Genomic DNA, 22298 nt, shown 5'->3' with positions numbered 1-22298 from the left:
GCGGTTGTGCCCGGGATGGTAAAAGACGCTTTGTAGTTGGGATCTTATTAGTTCGAGCTCAGCTTATGATGCGGCGGAGCGTAACATTTGATCACGCCTTTTTCAGAAGGTTTTTGATTTCTAATTTGCGCAAATTGGTACATTAGCCTTGTCCGGTCTTCATTTTTGTGCCATTTTTGTCTCTTAAGAGGTGGGCATGTATTGAGCTTTTATGTGTATTGGTTTTTGAAATTCTTTTCATGCGTTAATCCTTGTTATGAGGCATTTTTTGGAAATGTAATTTCAAAATTTTTTATTCAAAATGGTGGTTGCAGTTTAACCAGTTGCAATTGGTTAATAAATTTACACCTAAAAGTAATTGTTTCACTGTTCTTAAAAGTATCAGCAATTAAAATTTGTAATATACTTCAATTTAAAAAGTTAACAAAAAAATTGTTTGAGAGTGCATTTCATTAATATTATGATGTATTTCCCTCTTAAGAAAATGATTGATTTGTCAGTCTGCAAGTGATTTTGTTTATGAGGGAAGGATAGATTGAATATCAAATAGTATTTATCGAGCATGAAGACTCAGACTCAAATAAAACTTATAAAATATTCACTATCTATTAATAGAATGAACTCAATTCTGATTGGACAAAAATGTAAATAAAAAGTATAAATACGAAATGCATAACACGAATTATTCATTCATTCTTCAATTGATTCTTGCGAAACTTAGTGCTATTTTCCAACCTCAGAACTTGTGAAATTTTCTCATCTTAGCAGAATACCGGACGCTTGCGAACCTAAACACTTAGAAAAATATTTGAAAAGGAAACATAAAAACGGTACACGGAACCTAAATATTAGTAGGAAACTCCTAACAGACTAGCTTTACAGAGAGCTATCATATGGCGACAGAGATCAAGAGCGTCATTCTGCAACACTAAAGAAACGGAATCAGAGAAAAATCATCACAGCTGAAGCTTCATAAAAAAAAAGAAACAATTGTCTCAAAATTCATGTTTATCTCAAATTAATGTTTATTCTTTTGGGAAATTTATCACTCAAAAACAAGCAAATTCTGGATGCCGTTTTACAACTCCCCAATGTCAAAATTGTTCCATCGATCTCCAAGAGGTATGGAATATTCATTATTAAAAATAAATCAAACTCATTAAAACTCAAACTCCAAGAAGGTGATATACACGAACTTATAGAAGCTAATACAGGAAAAACCAACTTAATCACCTCACAAAAACCAATACGCCAGACCTGCCCACTTTGTCGATTGAAAACAAACGGACAAGATCAACAGGAGAATTGTTCCTTTCACTCATAAATAACAACAACAGATATGGCCGCGCCGCACCCACCACACGTATCGCTCAAACGTTTTGCCGGACTACCCAACGAAAACTGGGACCAATTTGAAGGTCTTTTGAGAGCAAGCATAGCAGTTGCCAGAATTCCGGCGGATCACAACCAACAAGCCCGATACCTACATTTACACCTCGACGGAAACGCATTAAACTATTATCTACGCTTACCAGAAAACACACGAAACGACCTTGATGACGCATTAGAACAGTTACGCAACCGCTACTCAGGCCCAGACCAACGGCGTAATTTTGAGTTAGACTTACAGAGCAGAAAATTTGATCCCGTGAAGGAACAACCAGACGATTTTCTAACTGACTTACAGCGGCTTGCCAACTTAGCAATCGTCGATGACGTTGGTGCCGGAATTGACCGCAATGACGAGCGCACAAGAAGAATCCGAGAACAATTTATACAGGGGATGCCCTTCAAATACAAAAAAGTTCTTCTCAGAGAATTGGACAATGTCGGAGTAAACGACTTATGCTCCATAGTCAAAAGACGACTTCGAATAGACCAATTAAACCCAGAGCCAGCACACACCACAGCCTTCAACTCACTAACAAGCTCCCAAAACTCTGCTTTTAACCAAGCGGTCGAAAACATAATGGCAGCAGGAATAGCTTCAATTCAGGCATCAGTCTCACAAACAACGCCACCAAGATGGCCGAACACCACCCAGAATAAATTTAACAAGCCTTTCACAAACTACAACAGAAATAACACAGCATACAGAACGCCAAACCAAAATAGAAGCTTCTCAGGTTATCATAACCGCCCTTTCTATCGAGGTAGAGGAAGAGGTACAAACGCGATAAGCAGATACAACAACCAAAGTCAACAATACAACCAGCGACAACGATCTCCCACGCCAATGCGAACTTTTTGCAGGATATGCGCAAGCAACGAGCATACCGCACGTGATTGCACTCAGAGGCAACCACCTTATCGCGACGCAACAATGCCATTCAACCAACAGCCAAAAAACTGAATAACCTGCATGCTTTTCTACAAAAAATTTCTTACTGTACAACTAGCTATAACGAAAACGTCTTTCTAATTCCTATTCAATTAGGCTCAATTACAATGAAAGCGATAGCTGACACTGGAGCATTTAGTAGCGCTATGTCACAAAAACATTTTGATAAAATCTACAATCATCTAACGCAAAAACCCATAAAAAAGGCACCACCGGAAATTACGGTCTCCACAGCGTTTATGCATCAGTCTCAAATCTTATTCACGACAAAACTAACATTCAAAATTGGCCATTTAGAACTCACAGAGGACTTTATGGTTTTTGAGAAACTCTCAGGCATATTACTTGGATTCCCCTTTTTCGACAAAAATGAAATAACAATCGACGCCCACAACCGCTATCTACATTTCCCTGATTTCACATTTCAGCTGAATTTGATGCAGACAGCAGGCTCAAAAACATCAAAACGATTCAATAATAAGCGTAAAATTTATCTAAAAACAACCACTCGAGTTATCATTAACCCCGGCGAACAGAAAATGATTGAACTCATGCCCTATCAACCATTAGAAGCAGATCACCAAATTGGAATAGTAGAGCCCACAACAAAATTCGAAAACATAGGAGTTTGCCTCACGAGTACGATAAACAGAATGCTAAAGGACAAACCAATTCAACTAATGGCTATCAACACAACGGAAGTACCGATCACAATCGAAAGAAACACACTACCTGCAACCTTCACGATAATCACACCCGAACAAGCTCGCTATCTTATCCCATTAGAGCCCAAGTTGCTGGAAACAAATAATTTCTCAAAGACAACAAAAACCATATCGAAACATATTGAGAAAGTAGCGAAGGGCCAGCTAAATCACATCACAATTAACCACAACGCAAAATATTGGTTCCCAACCCCAGAGACAACTGAAGATCCATCCAAACTCACAGGACTAGAAAAACGGATTTACGAAGAACTCATTCGCTTCAAGAAGAGAGAGTCCATTCGACCACTGGATAATGCAGAGGACCGAAAAATATTCTTGGAATCCTTTAACTGGCACGGAAGTGTCCTAACAGACGACGAAAAGAAGAAGACAGAGGATCTCTTATTGGAATTCAACGATATATTTACAAGACATCGCCTTGACATTGGCTACACCTCAAAATTCTCAGTAAAACTGACGCCTGATACTGATAGACCAGTATATTCAAAAAACCAAAGAGTTTCCATCCACCTCAAAGACGATCTCCTAGTAGAACTCGTCTTATTACAATACTACGGCGTGATTACAACGTTGCCATTCAGTAGATATTCATCACCAATCTTTGCAAAAAGAAAACCGAATGGCAAACTACGAATATTAATAGATCTGCGTAAAATCAACCACTTGATTCGAAATGACTATAACAACAACAATTTCCCAATAGCAACACTGGCTGACGCAGGAAGCCATCTTGCAGGCAAAAAGCTCTTTTGCAAAATGGATGGAAGCCACGGATACTACTCCGTGCCAATGGCCGACGAGCAATCCATTCAACTGCTCGCTTTCAATTTTGCATCGCGAACTTACGCATTTAAAAGATTAGCACAAGGACTGAGCAGAAGTGTTAGCGCATTCAGCTCATTCATGCGACAGAATCTTGACCCCGTAATTACCGCTGACAAATGTTTTCAATACGTAGACGATATTGGAATAGGTGCTCATGATCTCCCAGATATGCTGGAAAAACTATCAGCAGTCTTTACGTGCATCAGAGAATCAGGAATGAAGCTAGCTACAGATAAATGCGCCTTTGGTTTGAAGGAAATTCAGTTCTTGGGGAACACGATAACTTCAGAGGGTTTGACCCCCATCAAACAGAAAATCGCGACGTTTCTCAGAACATTCAAGATGCCGAAAAATGTTAAGCAAACAAAAAGAATGATCGGTTTCTTCAATTTTTACAAAGCCTTCATACCAGAGCTCGGAGAAAAGCTGCTTCCTTTTTACAGATTACTTAAGAAAGAAACAGACTTTGAAATAAGAGAGGAACACACCATAATGCTAAAGAAACTGACACAAGATCTACAATCAGCCTGTGAAATATCACTGAGGCTACCGATGACCAATAGACAATATGTCATTATGGCCGATGCATCATTCTATGCTGCTGGATTTGTATTAATGATCGAGGATTACACCCAAACGGCAAACGGAACGTCTGAACACAAAATTTATGCACCTGTAAGTTTTGGATCACGTATTTTCAAACCAAATCAACTCAAGATGTCAATCTACGCGAAAGAATTTCTTGCTGTTCATTTTGCCCTTGATATGTTTGCAAACATCCTTTGGGGATGCGAGAAACCAGTACTAGTCCTGACAGACAACAGAGCTGTCACCAGATTCTTTCAAACAAAGATCATTCCACCAACGCTGTGGAACGCATTAGATCACGTATTGAGTTTTGACATAATACTAGGACATATCCCTGGAAAAGCCAACCTCGCGGCAGATTACCTCTCAAGGATACACATAAACCCGAAGGAGAAACTCACACTTCGCATCAACTCGAAGATACCAATCAGTGAAGTCGAAATTGACACTACCGCCGAAGTCCCGGACAACTCAATTAATACACTCCTGCACGAAACATCCAAGGAAAACACTAGGAAACACTATCTTTTTCAGACCGTCAACGAAACAGACCAAACAGAAATCATTGAGGAGGTTCATATTCAACAAATAAAACCGGCGCAGCTCCAGGCAATACACGAACACAATCCAATGGACGACTTTGATACAACCGGTCACTCGCCACTGAATCTAAGAGCCGAACAACAAAAAGACTCAGACATCAAAAGAGTTATCCTTTGGTTCGAAAGAGGCCCACCAACAACCGCCCAATATCTCTCAGCAGACTTGAAAAAGTACCTGAAACAATACCCAAGACTCGCTATGTTTGACGGAGTGCTACACAGAAAGTTCTACAATCACACGGGCAACAGCTTCATCAAACAATACTGTGTTCCAATTCACTTGCAAAAAGAAGTACTCTTCCGCATCCACAACAGTGTCTGGAGCGGACATAAAGGTGTGTCGCGTACCATAGCCGAATTTCGGAAGCGGTTCTATTTCCCCAATTTCACCGAAACACTAACTGACTACATCAGAAACTGCGTGACTTGTTTACAAACTAAACCTAGTCCCACAGCAGCTTTGAGACCGCCTCTACAACCAATGTCTTCCTTACAAAATTTTCCAGCAGATGTACTCCTCATCGACCTTGTCGGCAAAATGCACCCTTCACCGTACACCTTCATATTATCCGGGATAGATGTCTTCTCGAAATACTTATTCGCAATACCTCTGATGAAAGGTGACGCCGACGTTGTAGCCCGAGCGCTTATTTCTATCTTCCTGAAACATTCATACATTCCATCACAGATAATCTGCGACCTAGGGACAGCTTTCACGTCACATTTAATGAGCGAACTTGCCACAATTCTTGAGATCAAACTCAAACACTGCACATTGAAACACGCACAAACAATTGGATTACTCGAAAGAAACCACGCCCCACTCAAACAAATTCTGCGAATAAATGAAAACCAAACGTCTTCTGACTGGCATAGATACGTTGATATTGCAGTATTCATACACAACACTACCTACGCTCCAGCAATAGGGTGTACGCCATCAGACGTATTTCACGGACGCACACCAGTCAACCCACTCGACCTACGCTTTCAAAACACACGTCTTTGGCAACACAAGCCAAAAGCGGATTGCATAAAGGAAATCCAGGATAAAACAACTGAGCTATTCGCTTCCGTGAAAGAAAATCTTATTCATTCATACCTCAAATACAAGAAATATTACGACAGGAAAGCCAATGCATCTCCTCTGAAAGAGCACACTTATTGCCTCATTTTGGACCCAAAATGTACAACACAAATCGCAACTATGAACAAACAACAGAGCAGATGGATTCCTATGTACAGAGTGGAAAAGAGACTCACAAATGCCAACTATATTGTGCGGAAAATTAACACAAACTATACACAATGTGTACACAGAATGCGATTGCGACCAATAAAACCACAATATGAAATCCAAGACTTAGCATCAATCGACCCTCGAAATTTTGAGGCCGATCCCTCAATCCCTGAAGAGGAACGAGAACCTCAGTTCTTTGATAACCAGATCGAGAACCACATCAACCAAGAAGCAATGACTCTACCCAGAACAGTGCCAGAAACGAGATCAATCAGTTTCAATCAAAATGTACAAACAGCGAGCTTCTCAGCACGAGAACCGCCAACAAACCATCAACAAATACAACAGGAAACTATATACGACGAAAATACATTCTTTGTAGAAGGCTCCGTGCCGTCTGAAGCAAGAGAAACACCAGAAACAATAGATGTGGGAGATTACGTCTTTTCCGCAAACAGTAATTTCCCTCAAACAGATGCACGATTTGGCTCACAAAGGCCCTACAACCTGAGACGAAGCGACCACCTTGCATTGGCAAGAGAGCACTCAGTATATAACAGCCTACAAGTTTCCGAAGAAGATCCGCAAGTGAAAGTGATCACTTACTTCCCACTCAGTCATTACCCTGACCCTGACCTCTCCATTGTTTTCAGTGATACAGAAAACAGCGATATAGAAACTAGCACCAGTGACCCCGAGTCCTCGCTTGAGTTCTATTTCTCAATAGCCTCGGGAAACATCGAGGATACCTTCAATTCTGCGGAAACCAACACTTCAATGCCCCAAAACAATGATGCAACTGAACAAACACCAGGAATGGAAGATTCTCTGCGAAATTCAGCAAACGAATTAGCAGTAACCAACTCCCAAGAATATAACGAGGTAGCATCGTACGACGATCCAGTATTCGAAACAACAGAAACTGACTCAGACATTAATTTCCAAGGTCCTAGGCACTCATCGCCATTAAGGCATAGGGTACCTCCCAGAGAATTAATAGACCTAGGCCCAATTTTACCAAACAGAAGACGGGTCATTCCACTAACTCTCCATAGGCAACAAATTGACGGTAATCTTCATCAAACTCTGGACTACGCAACGGATACAGAAGATTCTTTACTATGACGTCATTACTTTACTGCTCCATTCTTATTGGCTATTATCTCGCCCAATGACAATCGCTTGTATTCACTATATATACCACAAAAATAACTAGTAAAATCATTCTTCAACTTTACTCACTTCGAAATCAGCAGCATTCTCAACTCGAAAAAAAACAACCCCATTCATAAACCATGTTCAATTACCTTCCAGAACAAGCTATAGCCTGCTTCCTACTTTACTTATTGACAAATATTCAAACCGCCTCAAGTAACCAGCCGGCAGTGGCAACTAAAGATGGTGTACTTTTTAACTTACATCAGAAAATTCTCTTAACAGAAAAATTTGTAAAGACAGAAATTCTAGTCCCTTACCCAGTCTACAATAAAACAGTAGAGTCGAAACTTACAAATCTCACTCGAGAACTGGCAAGTATGTGGACTTCAAAGAATTATGGTTGCCCACTCAATTATACCAACATGACTGAATCAACATCTGGTTTACAATGGATCGCGAAACAAGCTATCATGGAAAACGAACTCGCACAGCAGGATATCGAAACCTTAAAAATAGAAATGTCACAACTCCTCCGCTCACACGCCGCAACGGACACAACTTTTTCTCGAAAACCAAGGGCAGCAGCCGCTGCAGCCGCAGCTGCTGCAGTTCTGGGAATTGGCATTGGCGCAGGAGACAAACTCCTGTGCTTTATCAAATCCGTATTTGGAGGATGCGACAAACGGGTAAAACGAAACCAAGAAAACATCAGACAAGCCATGGCTTACCTCCAATACCTGACAGAACATGTCGAACAGATAACAACTTCACAGAACGAAAAATTCTTTGTAGTCTCGGGAGAACTTAAAGCAATAAAAGAGGCGCAGGACGAGATAATTAAAACCCAAAACAGGAACTGGGAGCTAGCAGAGGGGCAGTTCACTGCGCTCCGTCAGAATGTCCACCATATGAGAAATTGCGTACAATACCTTTATGTACGCGAACAAATAAACCAACACAGTCTTGTCTTAAGCAATATCTTTCAGACAATTCTGGCGAACATTAAAACCTACAGAGCAGCTCTGTACACCTTTAGAATAAACGTTCTGAATTCACTAATACCACTCATGAACCAGCTATTACCTATGTCGCTGGTACCTCGTCAGCAGCTCCATGAAATCCTTACAATGGTACACTTACAACAAAATGGGCTACAGGACCGATTGTCACTTGCCGTACCAATCCAAGACATTCTCTCGTACTATGAGACAAAATTGGTCACACAAGTTGAGGCAATTGAATCAGGTCTGATCCTGACACTGGCCATACCGATGGCATCAAAGAGCACAGTTATGAATGTGCTGCATGCCATTCCCATCCCCATGCCAGACGGGGATACAGGCAAAGCATTAGTTTGGCGTTTAGAAGCCAAATACATGGCCGTCTCGGACGACGGAGAAGAACTCGCGTTTATCGATGACAAAGAGCTCGAAAATTGTATTGGGTCCCAAAAATATGCAATATGCACAAAAGCCATACCTACAGAGCAGACTTATCAGTCTTGCATGGCTACACTTTTATACCACGACGACGAGCTACTTGCATTGCAACGCTGTCAATTGGATGTAATCGAATTGCCATTGACTGAAAAGGCTCGCAATCTCGGCTTCGGTCGTTGGTTAATTACGTCGGCAAGCGACGACTACACACTCATCGAGAGCGCAGGGAATGGCAGCAATCCCTTAGCAAGGATTGAGCATCCTGGATGCAGAGTTTGCATCATTACACTGGGATGTGGAAAACAACTGCGTGGACCAAACATTCATTTACGATCAGATCTTACAGCTTGCGATTCGGTACCGGCAATACGACTTGACTTCCAATTACCTGACCCAATAAGTACCATCTTTAACCTCCTACCGCCACTTGAAGAATTACCAAGTTTCTCATCAAGATCAGAAGCACAAATTCAAATTCTACATCAGATACAGCCACAATTCCAACAAATTGATTCAAGAAGAACCAGCAAACAAACGATCGAAAAAATTGCACAACCAATATTGGAGAAGATTCAAGCACTGAAACCAAAGCTTGAGAACAGACTGAAAGAATACATTCCATGGCAAATGTCATTATTATTTGGATTCCTTTCATTCCTGATAAGTGTTTTTCTACATCTCACATACTCACATTTTTTACATAAATGGGCAAAACTACACCGCCGGTTTCCTTTCCGAATAACACACGAAGGGAGAAAGATCAAAACGAAGCCAGTGCAAGTAGTTGCAATCAATGACTATGAATATCTGCAAGAGCATCCTGAACATCCACTACATAAATGTTCACTTGTTCTGCCTTTGGAAATTAAAAACGAATTTGACACCCAGCAGGACAACGATAGCACACGAGTACGTACACCGTACACCTTTTTGAGGGACTACATCAAACGACTGAAAAGATCGGAAGAGCCCACACTAACGATTGAACATATTAACAGACCTCCACCTGTCACTTCTCAACCAATTTATACTCATATACCAGACCATACACAACCAAAATTGCCCACCCATTACGGAGCATACCCGCTTCGAACCATGAACACCGGAAGTGTCTAAGAGAAAAAAAAAATTTTCATTTAAAAGAAAAAAAAAGGAAAAAAAATTTTTTTTTTACAAAAATCTGAGAAGCAAAAACGCCTAAGTCCAAAAAATTTCCCTTGGAAAGACTAATTTTGAAAAAAATTACAAGTGTCGAGAAAAATTTTCAACTTTAAAGTGCGATATCTCGAAAACTAGAAGAGCTACGACCCTCAAACTTTCAGCCCAAAAATCGGACTCAAAAAAAAAAAGAATAACGGATCCCCGGGCTCCTCGTGGAACCCGGCTTAAAATTTTTCCTAAGTCTTTCCTCAAAGATACTATTTCAAAATTTGGAAAAAAAAATCTAAAAAAAAAACCGGAAACTTAAAAGAAAAAAAGAAAACTTTTACATTACAATGCTAATCTCATCAGCCTCCAAAACGCCGCTTAGTTATCAGCTCAAGCGCTAAAGATGTTTGCGCATAAATAATCGCAGTCCAGCATTAACACAAAAACCAACGGAAAGACACGCGAAACAGAAATTAGCAACAGCGGTATTCTTAATATTCGAGCAAAAGCAGACCTATCAGGTTCTTTGATTTTCAAATCCAAAAAGAGGACATCAGGGACCATCAAACTCTAGTAACAAAACAACAACCAAGGAATCACATTCTAAATAACCGAGAAAAATGATAAATCAACTTACCTGCCACATAACAGAATCAAACCAGAATAACTTTAAATAAAACGAAATCAAATACAGTTTTAACCTCACACGGGGAAGCGAATGTGTGAAATGCAACACAACTCAGACCCCAAAAATGAAAAATATACACGATTTAACAAAGAGCTAAAGCGAAAATGGAAATTTGAATTACCAACCAATCACAAGACAGGGAATTATTTTCAGAAAAGCGGAAATATTTGGGGAAATGCATTATTTCACTATTTATTCCTTGAATGCAGAAAACAGACTCCAGTAGCAGCATTTAATAAATTGTATGGAAAAACAAAATTTTGAATGGCTGAACCCATTTACGAATTTTTCATAGAAATACAAAACCCAATCTTTACATCCCTTAATCATTACAACGCCACAATCGATAGTTATAGAATCTCCTTTTTCTTACACCAGGAACCACTCATCCAACTTAATATACGCCAGGAATTTATTATCAACGACACAGTGACCGTGCACACATACCCTGTTATAATTGACTACACATCCCCCGTTTGGTTAGAAATCCAAAACTGCATAAATAACAATAACCAAAACGCCAACATTGATTTCATTTTTCACCATCCTTTAGTTATTGGCAACCTCCCTCAACACTCACAGCATCCCGAGCCTATCCCCGACACCCCAGAATCACCCGACTACGAAATTATTTCAGATGAGCCTTTAACCCCTTCCCCAATCGCAAGTTCCCCCTTCAGCCAACCCCCTTACTCGCCATAGACAATTCCAAACTAAAATCCCAAACACACTAATGTCCAGGTCCTCAACCCCCGAATTTCTCTCACTCGAACATTATGAAGACACTCTCCCATATTTTGATTTTATATCCACAAGATTTACCCTATTTATGTATTTTTATATAGATTTTAATATTTCCTTGTGTTATTTTGATCAATACCTTAAATTTCCTGATGAGTCCATTGTGTTCTGGGTAACCACGTTCGAAAATACAACCCACAAAGTAATTTTTGAAAAAAATTCTCCCTCCTACATTGACGTTATTTCATTTATAGAACTTAGCACAGAGGAATTTTTACACGGGGAATTTGAATTACTAAATATTAATTAAAATGAGTAATTTAAACGATAATGTAAATTCGCCCTTCATTAATTGGGATATTTACCGACAAGACCATGACGAGGGTTACTTCCCAACAATTCTCCCTTTCCCCATGTACCTTTACTTGCGTCATGGTCGCCGAGCAATGCTAGTCACATTTGACGACTACATTGTCCGCAATGACGGTACCATTTCCCTTTTTGTAGAATTTGTTGACCCGGGATACACCCTAAAGACCGTCACCTTTAGCCCCAACTGTTTTGACTATCAACAAGTTCTCGACAGTCTTAAAAACCCCAGCAACGACACCCTCGAACCAACATTCGAACTACACAATGAATGATTCCCTGTTACTTCGACCCGCCCCTCCTCATACCCCTTCACACTAATCTCATTCCCCACTAAAATGCATTTTGATGTAAACCTTGTGTGTACATATTGAACAAGATTCCATTATATTCCTTTTACAAATTCTTAACAAAAACTTAGAAAATTACAAAAAAAGCAGAATACTCATATTTAACCCCTTTTTACGGTTCAAAACACTTTTGTACTCATTCTTATCTGATTACTTAGACCTCTGTTATCATCGAAGACCGCATGAGAGAGCACGAACAACCACTACAAACCACTCAGCACAACATAATAGGTGAGAGAAAAGCTTTTAAAAAAAAAGTGTATGTTTCTCCGGAAAAAGTGTTACGCGGGTAAATTGACATCAAACTCTAACTAATTACACTTATTTCTTCCAAAAAAACTTACTTTTAACGCTGAAGCAGTATTTCCCAACACGGGGCAATTATTTTTTAACGAATACCCTACATCATATTGGGTACGTCGAACTGACAAAAAGATCGATTTCTTCTCAAAAACAATTATTCTGCACCTGAATTGGCATCAAACTATTATTGTTCAACCATATTTGTAGACATATATCACCATCTTAGCTCGGAATAACAATCTTTAAAAGGTCGGGCAATTACTTTTTCATAAATATTCACACCTGCCGTAACCCAAATTATTGAAACTGGAACTTACGTTAAAGCTTGGAAGGATCCTTTGGAGGCAGGAAAGTGTACACAATTGGTTGTTCTTCCAGCTCGCCCACGTCTCCCGTTTTACTCAATTTATTAGACTTACGCACACCCCCCCAATTAATCCTTTTCTTATATGGTCTCTTAGTCATAGTGAATTCATTCTTTACTAAAGATTGTATATGTTCCGTAACATCTGAGGAGCCACCGACGTCCTTATCTCTCTTTAATGCCCATTCTAAAGCGGCTTCCTTGCCTTTGTCTTTCAAAAGTTTCTCAACAACTCCCTTTCGAGCCCCTAACCCAAATGAAGTAAATGTCCTTTGGGCAACTCTTGAATTTCGTAAGTCATGTGCTTCCCAACCAGAAACTAGGGAGACTCCCAATAACATTGTTAAAACAGCATGAGCACAGAGTGATGGCTGACATAAAACACTAGACTTATTTGATAAATAGAACCAAATATCACTCGGCAGCTCGCTAGCTTTAGGACCACGTCTAATTAATTCCATGAAATACTGGGGTGTTCCTACAACATTATCAAATGCGATGGACGTCGTGTAGCTCCCACAAATGAGAAACAGTTTTTCTCCTACAATTGTCTTTGATATACTATCACTCCCACCTATTTCTATATGTGATCGTGTCCACCAAGGACCAAACTGTATCATTGCACCTCTCCTATTACAATCTAGGTCAGAGGGAACTTCTCCATTTAGAATTCCTTCAATATTAAATGTCCAGCCGACTGAGCCATACAAACCATCATAAGCTGACACTTTAGCATATATGCGTGATTCATCATGATAAGCCGGCATATTATCAATAAAATTTTCTACTTGATTTATATCAGCAAGCGCTTCCACTTCTCTACAAAAGTCTTCCTTTATTCCGACTATTTCTTCATTTCGAATCTCTAACGGCAATTTCGGCCAACCGTTTTCACCTACTATTGACCCCCTCCCCTCTTCAACTAACTTAGCCCTTAATTGATGCCAACTCTTCAACCCAGATCCGTCAACCCATGGAACTTCCTTCCACCCAAGTTCTATTAACTTACCCCTCTTTAGATACTCCTCCTTAAACTTACTTATATCCCCCAATAGATCACTTCTTTGCCGGGTATGCCTAAACAAGGCCATATTAAATATTGTATCAAATGAAAACAAAAACTTTAAAACTATAAAAACAAAACGAACCTTTCTGGATGTGTCGATAGAATATTCGACACCTTTAACCCAGTTAACTGTCGAGCCATAATACTTCACTGAAATAATAATTCTAAACTCGACAAATAATAAAACCAAAAAACCATTTCCAAATAAAACCGAGCAAACACAATTTAAAAGAATCTACCCCCCCTTCCCCCAACAAATTTGTACCAAAAACTCGTGACCGCTCGCAGTCAATCTAAGTATTAAATATTCAACTGAAATTCAAATCACTGATTCACAATCACCGTTCCCATTAAAATTCCCCCAATTTCTGTCAGTCCATTTCCTCCTAATCCCACAAAATCTAATCAAAAAAGACATTTGGGAACCACTTCAATTAACTCTTACCACATTTCCCAAAAAAATTTGCATTAGTTCATCTCAAATCTAATCTTTACTGACGTTACAACTAATGCTAATGGACTTCTCTGGGCCTTCTAATCACACTAAGAACGAGATTGCCAATGCAGCTACGCAAGGAATAATAGCAAAACTAATCCCCTGAGCTCCAGATGCCTCCACCCATTCACCGCATACAGAATGACGAAAGGGGACAAAGCTCACATTTCTATCCCCAACGACAAAAGTTGTATTGTACTGGCAACAAATTGCCACAGAATCATTCCGAGGAATCTTCTCACAAGCAAAACTGACACACAAAAGTGCACATAACAAACCCACAAAACTGAACATTTTCGATCTAGAAAAACTTGACACTACTTAAAACCAGAGATCAAACTCACATATTAATGGGTTTTCCAACCCATGCTAAACGCTTTTCTAGATAGCCGCAGTATCGAGCATGAAGACTCAGACTCAAATAAAACTTATAAAATATTCACTATCTATTAATAGAATGAACTCAATTCTGATTGGACAAAAATGTAAATAAAAAGTATAAATACGAAATGCATAACACGAATTATTCATTCATTCTTCAATTGATTCTTGCGAAACTTAGTGCTATTTTCCAACCTCAGAACTTGTGAAATTTTCTCATCTTAGCAGAATACCGGACGCTTGCGAACCTAAACACTTAGAAAAATATTTGAAAAGGAAACATAAAAACGGTACACGGAACCTAAATATTAGTAGGAAACTCCTAACAGAATAGCTTTACAGAGAGCTATCATAGTATTGTTTACAATTGCGAGTGGCCTTGAGCATTCTTATAGCGTCAAGATTTATACAAATAAATGCTATCATTGACCATCAAAAATGTGTCCTCCTTTTTGACGCGTCTAACATTCGTCTCCTTTCAGCCAGTTTTGATTGATTTTAATTGATGCTAAAAATGTGTTTTCAAGTTGTACAAATGTCCGTTTTGAAGGAAATTTCATAACTGAAACGTGGCAAATTGTTTTAGAGCACTTTTATTGAACGTCAAGCGCAATAAAGAGGTCTACGAGACAAAAGCAAAGCAGCTATTGCATTTTTGTTTCGCATGTTCGCTTCAGCATTCCATTCGAATTCAACAGAATGGGGGGGGGGGGGGGTGAATAGTTTTTCGGACTGCGAAATGAAAAATTTATTGTATGTGTAGTCTGTCAATGTTTCATATAGCCTTCATACGTTTCACGTTGCCATGAAAGCGAAAGACATTTAAAATGCGCAATTTTTGAGTTACTAATGAAGGCATAGATGAATAGTAGTTTTGAAAATTGAATACAAACGAAGCATGGTATGTTAAGCAAATGAGAGAGGCGGTTCTTCTGTGGTAGTAAACAGAGAAGTAAAAGTAGCTACTGTAGATTTCTAATTGAATTCTATGTTTTTGAGGCGTATTTAATCTCACTGAAATCTATTTTTAATCAGTGGAAAACTGAAGGGAGGAATAAGTTGGAGATTCGGGCTAAATTGTGTGTGGATTGTAAATTACATTGATGAAAGTACAAGCAGTCAGTGGATGTCCTTCAAATCAATGGTTTTTCCGACATTAAACCATGACCAATCCTTTATGTAACAATTGTAATTGCTCTCTAAGTTGAAACTAAGGATGCATTAGTCATGTTAGCGAATTCAGGCTGATAAAATATTGCTGGAGTTCAGGAAAATCATAGAAGCAGCGCTGCATGCATCTTGAGAGGTACACCTGTTGGCTTTGAAATGCTGTAGCACCTCTTACAATGGGGTGCAGTTTTGAATTGTGACCGCGAAAAATTACAAATTTTAAAGCTGGTCATTTCTAAAGCGACAAACTTGAGCAGTGTATCAGCACGTAAACATAATTGGAGGATATAATTTTAATAGTTGCATTCTTACCGATATGAAAAAAATGATGAAAGCATGTGTCACGAGAGCCAATTTTTAAAAATAAATTGGAACAGAATAATCGATTTTTTAAAAAGCTTTTATTAGAACCCTTTGATAAAGCTATGTACAGGATAATTTCTGCTTTTAAAGCATGATTCGTGCTCCATAAGCATTATTGCGCTAGGGCTTGAAAAAAGGTGTGAAATTTAGAAGTTTTAGAGGTTTCATTCGCATTCTTCCATATAAAAAAAATGGTTAAACTGCTTCGTTCTGTCATTGTTTGCCGAGTTGTTACGCTACGATGTGTCGGATTTTCATGGACGAAAAATTGCTACGATAAAATTTTCTGCGGTTCAGTTGGACAAATTCTCCCAAAATGTGTTTTTTTAACCCCCGCTCTATCACCCCCAGTCCACCCTCTTCTACCTGGCAGACCCCCTCTTATCCATCACTTGGCACCCCCATACTGCGCTAACCTGCACTAATTACAAAACAAAATACGATATTAGATTTCAGCAACTATGTTTTGACACTTTATTGGTTCCGCAATATATAGATGACATTTGAATGCAATGAAATCAAAACCAGTACAATAAAGGAAACTTTACCAAAATTTATGTCTTCGTTTTTGTTTCGCTGTTCATTTTGATTAAATGGACTTTAGATCTTGACTTGTTATCGCGCGAAAATAGGCTTCAACCTTTGGTGACTGCATTAATTGGCCTCCAAGGTTAAGTAGGTTAATTTTGGAAATACTCGGCTTCATCTCATTCCTATTCAACATGTACTGAATATAAAATGGGTAAATTTGATCGGTTATCTAATGCGCCTCTAGGCCGGGTGCCGTTCATCTATTTTTCTGATTTAACTGGTAAATTAAGCAACCAAATTATTTCTGAGTGCATGTGCCGAATTTATCCAACAGTCTATTATAAACCATTCAATCTTGATTGAATGTGTAAATATGCACATTTCATAACTCATGGATGCGGTAATTTTCCGACTTCAATGAGATGCGTCGTTTGTTTGCTGTTCCGACTCACTTTAGTGGGAGAGGAACTGTTCTCTTCTTGGATTTTTTTCAATCATATTGGTCAGCCGATGTATTTGAAGTAGACAGATGTGAGTTGTATCAATTAGACATCAGTGTAGAGTAGTTTAATAGTTTATTTGAAATAAACATTTGTCTATTTTTGATCACTTTTTCGGGAAGTTCAGTCAGTATTTTGTCTATTTCGATGACAGAAATAGTTATTCTTGTTATCAAGTCATTTAGAGTGTTTGCTGGAGACGTAAATGTTTACTGAACCATCTGATCTAGCTTCTTGTAAGGAATTGTTTGATGGTCTTTGTTATAGATTTTCATGAAAATGCAGAGTGAATTGTGACCGCTTGTTTTTTCTGCTAATTTTAACCTATTTATATAATTTGCATACATTGTCAGCCATTTTTAGCTTTCCTTGCAGGTTCTCTGTGATGTTGTTCTGTCACTTGTTTTCTTTCAATGGACTATTTTTCGATAATTGTTTTTATACTCAAATGTCAGTTTTTTTGAATAATCTGTGAATAGTAAGTTATACTTTATCCGAAAAATTAGCAATTCTAAGAAAAGTTTTTTTTTCAAAAAAGATCAGATGCTTTTTAAATGCTTTCAAACGAAGTTTGTAGCAATTAAGTCCTGTGTTCTTTTTAATGCAATTTTTCACTTGGTCGAATTTTCGTCTGGCACATTTGACTTTTCGTCCTCAAGAACCGGATAAACAGGTAACGTTCGGGGGACATTAAGTTCTCTTAGAGCCTTATGCCTAGACCAAAATTGTTTTGAGGAAACAATTTCATGTTGTGAAGGGGGTTATTAATCTTGAAAGTTTGATGACGTCGCAGGCACCCCCCCCCCCCACTCAATCACCCCAGTCCACCCTATTCTACCTGACGGACCCCCTCTTGTCTCCAGCCCTACCCATCCTAGCACCCACCATCACTTGACACCCCCAGACTGCGCTCACCTGCACTCCTCACACCCAACGCTAGCATCTCTGAGCGCTGAACTCCAGCTGAGTTCTACCAAAACCAATCGCTCACTGGTCCTTTGAGAGCAATTCGCCCGAATTTAGTGGGTTGTTTCTGGGTAACATCTCTATTTTATGGTAGGATCAACAGTCCTCTCAAATTATAATCTTCAGACAAGTCTTTGCTTTAATACAGAACACAACCAAAAATGTTTCAAAGAAGAAGGAGGCAAATAAAAATGACTTATTTACCATGGCAAGTTCTGTTTGTCAATCCTCTGGAACTTGGCAAAGTTTTTTGTATCAACACAGCTTGCAATAACTACAGACAACAAATAACGATGTTCGATTTTAACAAATCAATGTTTCGAACACTTTTTTTAGTTCCACGAGAGAAAGATTAGATTTATATGCAATGAAAACAAAAAATACAAAGAAAACTTTACCAAACTTTGTTTCTTCGCTTTTGTTTTCTTGTTCATTTTGAACACACGGGACTAGACCTTGGCTAACTATCGCACTAAAATAGGCTTGAATTTTTGATGGCTGCATTAATTGGCCTCCAAGGTTAAGAAAGTTATATTTGGAAAAACTTGGCCTCATCTGAACGGTATTTTCTATTTAATTAATTTGGAATTTTTGTCTATCCCACATGGAATCAGAATTAATTGTTTGTCCCTAGGCGTGCAACCAAAACCTACAGTACAGCAGTATTTTTCTTTTTTTATATATCTTACCATGCCGTATTGTCTTTATTTCTCGGTCATTAGCTCTGTATAAAATTGCTATTTAAAGATGCTTCAGAGTTTCCTGCTTAAAGCTTGGTTTTTAAACAAACATTTCGACGTTATTGAAGCTTTCGTTCCTTTAGTTTCCTATTATTTCTCTGACCTTTCTCTGCAAAATGTATTGAGAGTAGTGTATGGAATTCGGTCTGCTAGGTTTAAAAATTTCTCGCTACATTGGTTACCTTGTGCTAATGAATATGGGCTTTTTCTAGTTAATTTATTATTTGCAGTAATTATGCATATTGCGTTAGTTCATTGGTGAATGTTAGTTTTTGGTCAGCCACATTGTTGATTTATAAATTGATTATAAATCCCCTCGATTGATTTTTTCTATTTCAAAGGCTTCTTTGTTTGTCGTTGTTTCTTTTTTGCTGATACCACAATCGACTTCGCCTTTTTAATCGAGTTTTATTATTCCTCCTGTGCTGATATTTAATATGGTCTAATCTATTGTGCCTATTTAAGCAAAGTAGCTTAGTGGACCAGTGTTAGAAAGATTATATGTCTGGATCATACTACAGCTTCTGTCGAATCTTCGTAGTAAAATAGATAACATGTTCGAATGAGCTTTCCCCCAGCCATGTTTTCATCCAAGACTAGACAGAATTAGAAAAGCTGTACATGTTGGGCATTTTTGAAGCGCAAACTGCGGCGTATTCAGTTTCCTGCCATGTCTAAACGAGTATTAATGATTAGTTTTGGATTTCGCCTTCAATCCCCCCTCCCCCTCGGCAAATCAGTTGACATGAAAATCTAATTTGTGCCAGCAATCTATCTTTTGGTGGTTGCGCTAGGAGATTATCCTCTTATATTTAGTGTGTGGTGTTCTTTGCGCGAATGATATCGGGCAAAAGATTTATACCATCTTGGAGCGCGATATGATTGTCTTCAGAGCTGTTGCTGTCTGCATCAAATGAATGGCATAAAAGCAATCAAATCACATGATAGCAAAATAACAAATTTTAATAAAATACTAATTGATTTTTTGTAAGAGACACGGTTTTAGACACGGTTTACCACGGTTTTAGTAACCAACGAATGCCTGTTTTGGAAGCAAGCGTATTTTGTTTAAGTCAAAGTGTCTTATTATTTCGATTGGTGTTTCTAATCAAATAAAAAGGATCAAATTTGCTCACTTCCGCCACTTCCTTCCTCTGTTTAAGTTTCAAAGCTGTTTAAATCCATTAAATTTGCAGAGTCGGTCTCTTTATTGACTGTTTTGCTCACTGTTATGTATGGGTTGGTGCGGGAGGATACTGCGGTGTCAATGGGCATGTTCGTTATAAATGACGTGATTTAGGGACTCTCGGTTCGAGATGCAGTGTGTGAAGCTGCCAAGGTGATCTACACAGTACACGACGAGGTCAAGGACAAGGACTTCGAACTAGAGATGAGTTGGATCTCTGCGAGTGAGACTGGCGAGAGACACCAGAAAGTGCCCAAGGAGCTATTTGATCACGCAGTCACACAAGCAAAAGCAGCCGTGGCAGATAGCGATAGCGACGATGACTGAAAACAAGCGGAGAACACCTTTGATTTAGATTGTTGAACAGACATGATTTATCGAGAGAGATCAATTGTTTCATGATCCGATTTCCGTGATACGTTTTAAACAGAGTGCAACCACAAGTCAGCCATATTCAAGTATTTGTTTATTTTTTTTTTAAAAATACGAAAAGTTAAATTTAATGTTCATGAATGCATTTGGATTTTTGGGGAATTGTCTGGTTGAAATGTAGGTGACAATAGTTTTTGTGTGTTTGCGCAATTTTCAGCCAATTGCTCTGCTCCAATGATGATAATGATGATGACACTTTGATGAAAAATAATGATGAGACTGTTGTTTTCTTGTGCAGCAATATTACATTCTTATGTAAAGTTTACTTGTAATGAACTTAAATGTGAAGTTTAATTAATTTACTCTCATTGTTTTGTAACCCAGCAGGTCTCAATTTGAGGGATTTTTGTATCGATCGACCTTTGCGAGACAATTCTAGTAGCTCACCATAGTCACCATAGCTCACCATAGTTGTCGATAGCTATTTCAGCAAATTTGTAGGTGCTGTATAAGTTTTGCTCGATTGACTTAAAGGTTCAATAAGAAAGCTGGCTTGTTTGATTTTGCGGAGCTTCTTTTGACCGGCCACTATGGCGATTAATCAGATCCTCAGCTTTTACAGCAAAGTGCATTTCTTTTTCTTTAGTAAGGAGAATTGTTGCTGCTGAGTATAATTGAAAGAAGGTTAAAAAAAAAATTGCGAAATTAGTGAATTTTGAATGTATGATGGATTTCAAGTTTAAGACTGTTCTTGTAAAACATGTGTAACCTACCATGAAAACTTTTCCCTAATTAGATTACATCATTGATTGTTAATTTTTTTGAACAAAACTAAATTTTGTGGTCGTCTGATATAAAATGTGTTGAAAATTGCTAATTAATGATAGCAATGGAATTTGGAACTATTTTTCTTGGCTTAAATGTTGAAAAAGGTTAAGACGTGTAATGTAAAAATCGGTCAGAATTCTCGTTCTAGATTTTGTGTTTCGCAGCTATGACGTTTTCTACAATAAAACTTTCTGCACCGAGGTTGTTTCAACATTATTGACTGAAGTACCCTTGAAATAGAACTTCCGGGAAAAGTAACAAAAGGAGAAAAGTATAAAATTAGAATTGATTAAAACAGCTCTGAGCTATCAGACCTTCTGCTACGTAACTCATTTGAAAGATCATGCGAATATTATTTTGGGCCAACAATAATTAAAAACATTGGCTCAAATTGTCTAATGGACCAGATTTGGTTAAAATTTCTGATAAAAAATAAATAGTGTGACGAAGACCTTGTTATTTTTGAAAGAATATGAGTCAATGATCAATGAATTAAACTCAGCAACAGCTGGTCTATTTGAATCGGGTTCCAAGGTCTCAGAAAAACTTCCTTCATTTTATATTTTTCTTTTGATGAGTGAGTGGAATCGAGGAGAATTGGTCGAAACGTTCAAATTTTTCAGCTTTTCGTTTTTTCAATAGCCGCCGCCAGCTTCTCAACGGCCATTGTTTAGGCACTCTCCTTTTTCAATCCAAAGCTTTGAATGTATTGGCGTGCTGTCTTTTTTAAGATGTTCACGCATTTTTCTGCTGGCTTTTATCTTTGGAAACGGCATAAACAGGTAAAGCTGGGCGGGTATTAAGTTGCAATAGA

General features: G+C 38.5%; 1 protein-coding gene across 1 annotated transcript in view; it reads left to right on the top strand.

The window, feature by feature from the left end:
- The window catches only part of LOC142336367 (proteasome subunit alpha type-3-like), a 418015-nt gene extending 396988 nt beyond the window's left edge, over positions 1-21027 (top strand). The window contains exon 5 of the mRNA XM_075385146.1: positions 20399-21027. Within this exon, the coding sequence (XP_075241261.1) occupies positions 20399-20611 (213 nt within the window). The 3' untranslated portion in view covers positions 20612-21027. The remainder of the gene's footprint in view (positions 1-20398) is intronic.
- Positions 21028-22298: the final 1271 nt, after the last annotated feature.

Source organism: Convolutriloba macropyga, chromosome 3 (genome assembly GCF_964194025.1).
Source record: "Convolutriloba macropyga chromosome 3, txConMacr16.3, whole genome shotgun sequence".
Lineage (NCBI taxonomy): Eukaryota > Metazoa > Xenacoelomorpha > Acoela > Convolutidae > Convolutriloba > Convolutriloba macropyga.
This window is presented reverse-complemented; position numbering and strand designations above follow the sequence as displayed.